The following is a 9,323-nucleotide window of genomic DNA, read 5'->3' as shown; positions in this document are numbered from 1 at the left end:
ATTCCTTCCCCCACCCGTTCCCATTATTTTTACTATCTCCCTCACCTTTCTTTTATACCCCTTCCATCTCTCCTTTTTTCTCCATCTACCATAATTTCAATTCCCCATTTTTCCATTACAACCAATTTTCATCCACCTTCGCATTCCTCTTCATTACACCAAAACCATTTTATATTAGCCATTTCATTTTCCATCCCTCCCTATTCACTTACTCATCATCAACATATTCCTTTCTTATTTACATTACCATTTACATTTTGCGTGAGAAAGTCGGCCTCAGCTGTGCCAGGTCCATCTTTCATCCTGGGATGCCTCGGCTTTCACAGGAGGCTGTTGCAGTGCTGCTATCGCGCAGCAGAGGGCGCTGTCGACAAGGCCATCCCGGGAGACGCAGGTGCGGTCAGTGGGTGCAAGTGCGCAGCTCCTGAGCTCCCGGCCTGCAGCCCAAGGCTCCGGTCCCCGGTTTGCTTTCTCGTTGCGAAGTCACACACAAATCGCCTGGTTTCTCCAAACCTGCGGGCCGGGAAGGCGTCTACGGGGCACGCTAAACGTTGATGAAGGATCCCTGGTCGCTGTTGGCGGTCTCCGGCTCCACGCAGCGTCCCTTCCTCCGCGTGACTCTGCGGTTCCGGTGGAATTTGGCGTAGCAGCGCAGCCCTGGGCAAAGAAAGGCAAGGGGGTCGCGGCAGGAGGGGCCAGTCGCCCTCTTCCCTCCACTCACCTGCTTTATTCTGCGCTACATTCCACCCTTCGCCTGGAAGCCTCAATTAGTTGAACACAGGAGATTGTAGGGAGGGGCCTAAGTGGGGACACTTAGGGCTGTGAAAACACTGGCCTCGCGGCGCAGCAGTGGACACAGGCCAGGCGTTTGCTGGAGCACCTGGAGGGAATCCTCCAACAAACCGCTGACTCCAGTTACAGCGCCTGCAACTAGTAGATGCTCAGCAGGCGCCCACGCTGCCCCAGGTAGACAGGAGGGCAGGGAGAACTGGAGACTCATGCTACCTGTGTACATCAAGAACTGCTCTGAAAACAAACTCTGCAGTTTAAGCCTCGTGAGTAGAGGCTCTTGGAGAACCTTCCAGAACCCAGGCTGGATCCTAAGAGCCTCCCCGGGCACCCCGCTGTGCCTCTACCTTCCTCTGGGGTGAGCTGGGGTGAGAGGACTCTACTCGCTGATGGGGCCAGGACATGCAGAGGACGTGGCAGACCCGCCTTGGGCCCAGGCTTCTTGTCCAGCCGCCTGGAAAGCACCGTGTGCCCTATGCCCCTGGGGGCCAAGGGAAGGGGAAGGAGGGCTGGCAGAGGAAGCATGTCAGCTCACTGGGGTTCCGCTGGCTTGTGGTTCTGCCCCAGTGCTGCTGGTCAGCCTTGGAGTGCATGATCGCTCTAGACCTCAGTACCTGCTCTGTGAAGCCGAGACCCTAACCCTGCACACAGGGAACTGCTCCTTGGTGTTCCCGACCCCAGCTGCTGACTCCCCGGTTCACTTCCCAGCTGGTTCCACAGACCACGTCACTGCTCTGTTCGCATCTGCCAGTGACCCCCCCCCCCCCCAAGGCCAAGGAAAAAACCAACAAAGGCCAACAAGATCATGTGCAGTGCTTCTGGAAGCTTCTGGAAGCTTCTTTTACCTCCCCTGTAGGTCGATATGTGCCCATGCCAGGCTTGTGTCTCTGGAACCTCTGCCTTTATACCCCACCTCCTGCCAGGAACTGCAGCCCTTCACCTGCCACCCCCCCCCACACACACACACACACCACAGCACGTGCAGGCAGCTGGCTCCAGTATCCGTTTCATCCATGCCTTCTGAACCCACTCCAGCCCTCATGATTTTATCAGCCTGAGTTATTTTCTTACAGCCCTTACTACTTTCCGCAGACAGCTTATCTCTGCTTTCTGCCCACTCAGCTCCCTGGAATGGAATGTGGAGGCGCAGAGCTGGCGGAGTGTTTTCAGCCAGGGTTCAGCTCGGTGGCCGCACCTCACAGGTGCTCCGGGCTTCTTCCCCCCTTGATGAATGGATAACCAGAGCTAAATGGCTTTGTTGCTTTCACAGCAGATCGTTTTCAAGCGAAATGTCACCCAACGAGGACGTGCAGGTCAAGTTCGGAGAGGGGCTGGCTACTGGATTCTCCCATGCGGGAGACAGGGACGCTGGTTGGACATTGGATGGGATGAAGTTATCATTGCTCCAGTGCGGGATTTGTTCTCCTTTTGCTTGTTTGTTTTAGAAATGTATTGATTTGTTTTAAAGGCAGAGTTACAGAGAGAGAGGGACAAGGGACAGACAGACAGATCTTCCATCCACTGGATTCCTCCTCGAACGGCTGTAACAGCTGGAGCTGGGCCAGACAGCAGCAAAGGGCTTCATCTGGAAGGACCCAAGCACTGGGCCATCCTCTGCTGCTTTCCCAAGTGCATTAGCAGGGTGCAGGATCAGAAGTGGAGCAGCTGAGACTTGAACTGACATTCATGTGGGATAAGGACACCGCAGGTGATGGCTTAACTCCACTGTGCCACAACACCAGCTTCAAACATTTATTTTAAAAAGTGTGCTTCCAGGGTCCAGTGCGATAGCCTAGTGGCTAAATCGTCACCTTGCTTGTGCCAGGATCCCATACCAGTGCTGGTTCATGTCTCAGCAGCCCCACTTCCCATCCAGCTCCCTGCTTGTCGCCTGGGAAAGCAGTAGAAGACGGCCCAAAGCCTTGGGATCCTGCACCCACATGGGAGACCCAGAAGAAGCTCCTGCCTTTGGATTGGCTCAGCTCTTAACATTGCAGCCACTTGGGGAGTGAATCAGCGGATAAAAAATCTTTCTCTCTGACTCTCCCACTCTCTGTAAATCTGCCTGTTTAATGAAAATAAATAAATGTTTAAAAGAAAAACACAAGAGCAGCAGCAGCAACAACGTGAGCTTCCAGCAGCCAGCATGGTGGCACAGTGAGCTAAGCCTCCACCTGTGACACTGGCGTCCCATATGAGCATCCATTTGAGTCTTCTGCCACCCAGAGGCCCGGAGGAAGCTCCTGGCTTCTGGCTTCAGCCTGGCCCAGCCCTGGCCATGGAGGCCATTTATAGAATAAAACAGTGGCTGGAACATTTCTTTCTGCTCTCTCTTTCTCTCTGCTTCTTTCTCCCTCTGTCATTCTTTCAAATCTACACATATTCAAAAGAAATGATTCTGGAGACATAGACTGAAATGTCCACAGATAACGTTTCTGTAGCTCCCAGGAACTGCTTCAGGATGGCACCGGATGTGGGGGTGGGATTCGATGCCAATGGCTGAGGCCGGGGGGTGGGGGAGGGAGACGGGATCTCGGATACTGGCAGGTGCTAGCATCGCCTCCACATCTTTCAGGACACATTGAGAATTACCCGCTTTTCTAGCTGTGTGGGTTTCGGCAGGTTGCTTTGAGATTCCTGGACCTAAGCAGGTTGATCTGTAAAGAGGGCGTCCTAAGGGTACTCGTGCGGGAGGGTCTGGTACGAGGATGCTCGGCATAAAACCTGGCGTGCTTGGGTGAGGCGGCAGCTGGGAGGAGGGGGAGGAGGCATCAAGTGTCTCCAAGCCTGGGTAGAGTCGGGAACCCCATGCCCATTGGCTCCCCTGCCCCACCCCGTCTGGGGTGCAGAGACTCCTGCCCTGGGCTGGATTTCTGGTGTGACAGCACAGCTTTCTTGGGTTGGCTCTTATTTAAAGAGATAGGCTCCTGGCCTCCAGATCGGGAAAGATGACGCCAGCTTGTGTGTCGAGAGGTGAGAAAAGCAAATCTGAGAAGCGATGCCAAGAGCCCAGACTAAATGAGTTCACAGATTGGGGAGGCTTGGAGCTAAGCTGTCCTCAACTCCCCAGGGATTCCCTGCCATCTCAATCCCCCCTCCTTCCCCACAGGGCCCTCCCTCCTCCCACCCCGCCCCACGCTAGGAAATCAAGCTCTAAGGTCCTCCAAGGCCAGGGAAGGCCCCCCCGCTCGCGCTCTCCTCCCCACCACCAACCTGCCTCCTCTTTCCCGCATCCGGAACCCACACGTACCTTCCACACACATGCAGTCGTCAAAGCATTTGTTGTTGAGGCCACGGTTGTGGGGTGTGCAGACTCGCTCCCGTAAGTCGCAGCAGGACCCTGCCCCCACAGCAAGAAAGAGAGTAGGGTCAGCCCAGCTGAGCCACCCCACCGCCCCCCACGCCTCCACCCCAACAGGTGATCCATCATCGCTGTGGCAGGCCAGACCCCAGGCAGGGTGGGAACCATCTGCTCTGCCTGCCTGGCTGCCCCACTGGAACCGCAGAGGGATGTCTCGGCCCAGGCTCCTTGTCCTTAGCCTGTCTCGCTGGGGACAGCTGCTGAGCAGCGGAGTACTGGCAGTGCCTGGAGGCGTGGCAGTGCCAGGATGGGACAAGACAGAGCGCAGTCCTACCACGTGCTAGGAGAAGAGGTTCAAGGTGCCATGGAGCCAGGGGACCCAGGTTTGAGCCACTTTCCTGCTATGTGATCCCGGGACAAGACGTCTCATCTCTCTGGGGCTGGCGAGCTGTCTGAGAACCAAGGCTGACCACAAACAAGCCTCTTTCCTGAGAGCCCTAAGCTATGATGTGACTGAATTAACGCAGGCCGACAACTCTCAGGAACATGGCAGACATGGCTCAACAGACCATGCTCAGCCGCCTGGGGGTCCCCACCCCTCCCAGCACCCCTCCCAGCACCAGGGGCTGCTGGCTACTACCTGGCAAGCAGTCCTGGTGATGGCTGCATGATTCCTCCTCAGCAGGCGAAGTCTGGTTGCCGTCACTGGACGGCAGTGGCCTCCAGTGCTTCTCTGGGGATGAGAAGATCTGTCGTCAGCATCTGGGGGCCAGCTGAGCCAAGAGACTAAGCCCAGGCCCTCGGCCCCACAGCGCAGCTTGGGCCAGACTCACAGCTTCTCCCTGCCTCCGTTTTCTCTACAATGGGATCACAATAGCACAGTCCTGACAGGTGGCTCCCTCCTTCCCTTGCTCCCTCCCTAGGGTCGTGGTTGACCTCTGGAAGCACTGGGCGTGTCAGATGCACCTGACTCCATTTTCTAGTCCTGGCATGAATTTCAGCTCAAACCCACACCTCCCCGCCCTGACTTGGGAGACCCGCGGGTTAGACTGGGCTCACTGGGCCACTTTCTGCCCCAGCAGGGGGTGACAAAGGCTGGGAGGGGACCCCTGGCACAGGTGGGGGGGTACCTTTCTTCTCTGCAGAGGGCCACACTTCAGGTTTTAAGTCCTCATAATCGGTCCAGTCGAACAAGGCCATGTCCAGTGTGGGCGTCACCTCCCCGTCCTGCCGGGGCTGTGCCTGCTGAGGCGGGGAGAGACGGGAATGGACAGCAGCAGGAAGGGGGGGTCCCCAGGGTAGAGGGTGATGGAGGGGCTCCTTAGAGCGCACCCCCATGGCCTCAGTCCTCCGTGGGGTCACTTGGAGGGGGCTGTCCCCAATGCGGACATGGAAGATGAGTTCCCCATGAGGCCCCCTGGGGGACAAGGGGTCCCTGGGAGATGGCAGCTGTCCAGCAGGCCACTCCACCCTCGAGGAGGAGGAAGGGAAGTAGCTCTGTCCCTTCCTTTCCCCCCTCCCTGACTCTCCATGATGCCACTGCAATCATGCCAGTCAGTGCTCGCTGGTGAAGAGGTGTGGGTGAACAGATGCAAAGTTTTCATCACAGCCTCAAGGGGGCGCAAGACTCAAAGAGGCCTAGAAAGTTTTATGGCTAGTATTTCTTTCCTTTCCTTTTCTTTTTTTTTTTCTTTTCTTTTCTTTCCTTTTCTTTTCTTTTCTTTTCTTTTCAAGATTTCTTTTATTTTTATTGCCAAGTCAACTATACAGAGAGGAGGAGACACAGAGAGGAAGATCTTCTGTCTGATATTTCACTCCCCAAGTGACCGCAACGGCCCATGCTGCGCCGATCCAAAACCAGGAACCAGGAACTTCCTCCAGGTCTTCCACGTGGGTACAGGGTCCCAAAATTATGGGTCATCCTTGACTGCTTTCCCAAGCCACAAACAGGGAGCTGGATGGGAAGCAGGACTTCTGGGATTAGAACTGGCACCCATATGGGATCCCGGCCGTGCGTTCAAGGCAAGGACTTTAGCAGCTAGGCCATGCTGCTGGGCCCACAGCTAGTATTTCTTACTGATCTGGAGCAAGCGGACGGTGTTAATGAACGCTCATCGCGTTCTGGGCCATGGGAGCACAGCTCTAACGACTTTGAATGAGGCAGGTGCTGTGGCACAGCAGATAAAGCCGTGCCTTGTGAGCCGGTGTCACACCGCAGTGTTGGTTTGCGTCCTGGCTGCTCCCACTCCCTGCTAATACACTTGGGACAGCAGTGACGGAGGTCCCCATTGCTTGCGCCCCTGCCACCCATATGGGAGATTCAGAAGGAGTTCCTGGCTCCTGCAGCCGCCGGGGAGCGAAGTAGTACATCAAAGCTTGCTTTCTCTCTTTCCTTTCCTCTCTCTAACTCTGCCTTAAATAAATATTGGTAAAAATCACCAATGTTCTCTCTCTGTATGTGTACAATTCTCCCCAAATGTGCCGTGCCCTGCATGCAGAAGCAGCTTGCCAAGCTGGCACCTGCTTCCTCGGCTGTCCCTGCAGTGGACCTCCAGGGCCACTTTGTGCTGGACAATGATTCCTGGGCTGGGAGGGCGCGCCTACCGGGGCCGGCGCTGGCTGCACAGGCAGCAGGACACCCCACAGACAGCCGCCTAGGTCGGTGGCCTCTGTCAGTTCCCTCCTGTGGCTGTGCCCTGCCTCCCTTGGGGGCCCCTTACCTGGGGCAGCAGGGAGGGGGCAGGCAGGATGAGGGACTCTTCCGTAGCAGATGCTGCCTCCAGGGTGGCCAGGAAGAGCATGGTGGGCGCCAGGCTGGTGGAGGAGTCCTCCATGGTGGCATCCAGGGTCTGGTCATCAAAGGGTTCGGCCTTCTTCATGAGGGAGCTGGGGCCTCGGACCAAGGCTCGACCTGAGACACGGGTGGAGGGCAGGGCGTGGGAAAGAGGCCCCAGGGCTCTACCTGCCTGCCCTCTCCTTCCCACTTTCCTCAATGCCAACACCGGGACAGCAGGGATCCTGTGACAAGCCAGCATTCTGCACCTGTCCCCGGGCTTGTAGGAGATGGCAACGGGAACCTCAAGCAAAAATCTTGGCTACCTTTGCAGGGGAGCTGGCCTGAGCATTCTCCCTATAACGCAGCATTCTGACAAGTTCAAGATCAGTAGGGTGGCTACAGCCAGAGACAAAGTATAGCAAAGCCCCGCTTCCATGCTGCAGAGACTGGGGGTACTGGGCTGAGGGGGGACCAAGTCCCCATGCCAGGCATGCCGGCTGGCTTGTGCTCAGGAGCGCCAGCACACTGCCCTTCCTCCTCGGGGTGACAGACTGAAGGTGGAAGCTGGCACCCCGCTGGGCATCTCTCCTTGTGAGGTGTCTCAGTCTGGCAGGGAAGCAAGCCGAACTCTCTGCAGGGGAAGGGGGCTGAACCCCTATGCCCCCTCCCAAGGGACACCCCGCCGCCTTCCTTCCAACGCATCAGTGGCACTGGCCTGTCCCTAGAGGCAATCTTGTCCCAGGAAGAGACAAAAGCTCTTTTATGGGCCAGGTGAGACTGGGGAGGAACTGCCTGGAGACAATGGGCCACGGGAGGGGCTGGCTGGGCAGCTCCAGGGGACCCAGGGTTGGCGGGAGGGGGGGGGACTGTGACATCCCTCCTGAGGTCCCTAGGGGTACAGGCTGGTGCCTCAATTCAGCATTTCCAGGGAGCTGATTCACCCCTGCCTGCTAAGCACTCAGCACCCCAACCTTCCAGCACCCCGACTTGACAGCGCCATCATGATGCAGAGGGGTTAACAGAAGCCAAGCCCAAAAAGGTCACTTGCGCAGGGCCACATGACTCTGAGGTGCTGGGGCCAGAATCAGACAAGGAATTGAGATGATTAAGGGGTGTACTTGGGAGGCACCAAACTGTGCCATCCCTCCTGGGGAGTGACAGGAGGCTAGATCTAGGTCAGATAGCAGGTGGAACTTCCCGAGTCAGAAGGGAGTTTGCTGACAGGCTCTAGTGTCCAACCAACTCCTCCTCACCAGCTCCGCCCCAGTCTCCTCCCCTAGCCACACCCCTCTCAGGGAGCACTTCCCTGACCCCTTCCTCCCAGCCTGCCTTGCTGGCAGGACCCCTCCCGCCAGCCGAGGGGCTACCTCTGTGCTGTCTCAGCCGGTCCCTGCGCCGCTTCTGTTCCCGGCCACGTTTCTTCACCCTCTCCCACCCTGGAGAGCGGTCCTCCTTCTTGGCATTGGGCAATGCCAGGTCCAGGAGCAGGTGCTTGTCCTGTGTCAGGCCTGCAGGACTCTGTTCAGGCAGCGGCTTCCCAGCTCCTGGCAGCCCTGAGTTCTGCCTGTTGGCAGTGACCACAGCCCCATCCTGGGCCTGGCCTGGCATGCCAGGGCCCCGCTCTTTCTTGCCTGGACCCCTCCGCCGGAGGTGGCGGGCTTGAGGCTCCCACAGGGCAGGGCCTGGGAGCTCGATGTGATTCTCAGGGAGGTACCGAGTGAGGGTTCCAGGTGCCAGGGAGCTGGCCAGGCTTAGCTGCAGGACGGTCAGGAGGCTCAGGAACATCATAGGGGAGGCAGGCATGGTGGGGTTCTTCCTGCAGGAAGCAGGGCAGGAGAGCGTCAGCCCCTTCTACTGCCACCCCTCCCCCACTTCATCATAGCTCCCTGGTTTTGTTTTTTCTGCTTGGTGATTGGCTTTGCCACCCAGGAACATTTGGCAGTGCCAGGAGAGGTCCTTGATGGTCAAAGCTGGGGGCAGGAGTGCTTCCGGCATCCCTGGGGTAGAGACCAGGGGTCCTGTCTGTACCCTGCAATGCCGAGAAGCCCCCAGCTTCCGGCCCAGGGGTCACCCCACTGGTTTATTCCTTGTCACCCAGAATTCCCCACTCTGTCCCATGCCAAGTCTCCCGGTACATGGCTGAGTTTCCTCTTCCCAGACTCAGAAATCACGTGTGGTCCCAAGACTTGACCGGAAGCCCAGGTTCAAACAGACACAGTGGCAGTGCCCAGAGTCAGTGCCCTGGGCAGCCAGTATACTGGCTACGGGCTAGCTTGGAGACACACCAACACAGATCTACCTGCATACCACAAAAGCAGCTGCGTGATGCAATTAGGGCTCACAGGGGTGAGGTCATGCCTTCCAAGTTACCCCAGTGTCTGTGAACACTCCAGTGTGTGAACAGCCGGCATTGCCTCCCCCTGCTCCTCCCCGACAGGCTCTGCCAGGACCCCTGCT

The 9,323-nt window shown here is 57.4% G+C and overlaps 1 protein-coding gene across 1 annotated transcript; it reads right to left on the bottom strand.

The window, feature by feature from the left end:
• Positions 1 to 544: 544 nt before the first annotated feature.
• On the bottom strand, positions 545 to 8,669 carry DRAXIN (dorsal inhibitory axon guidance protein). Its single transcript, XM_040987599.1, has 6 exons — positions 8,234 to 8,669; positions 6,811 to 7,001; positions 5,221 to 5,335; positions 4,731 to 4,823; positions 4,040 to 4,129; positions 545 to 657 (listed from the first exon to the last, which is right to left on the bottom strand). Exons 1-6 carry the CDS (start codon positions 8,667 to 8,669, stop codon positions 545 to 547), a joined length of 1,038 nt encoding a protein of 345 aa, XP_040843533.1.
• Between the last annotated feature and the right edge of the window lie 654 nt (positions 8,670 to 9,323).

Source organism: Ochotona curzoniae, unplaced genomic scaffold, assembly GCF_017591425.1.
Source record: "Ochotona curzoniae isolate NIBS_2020 unplaced genomic scaffold, NIBS_Ocur_1.0 contig_4792, whole genome shotgun sequence".
NCBI lineage: Eukaryota > Metazoa > Chordata > Mammalia > Lagomorpha > Ochotonidae > Ochotona > Ochotona curzoniae.
Note: the sequence above shows the minus strand (reverse complement) of the source record. Positions and strands in the feature narration are given on the sequence as shown.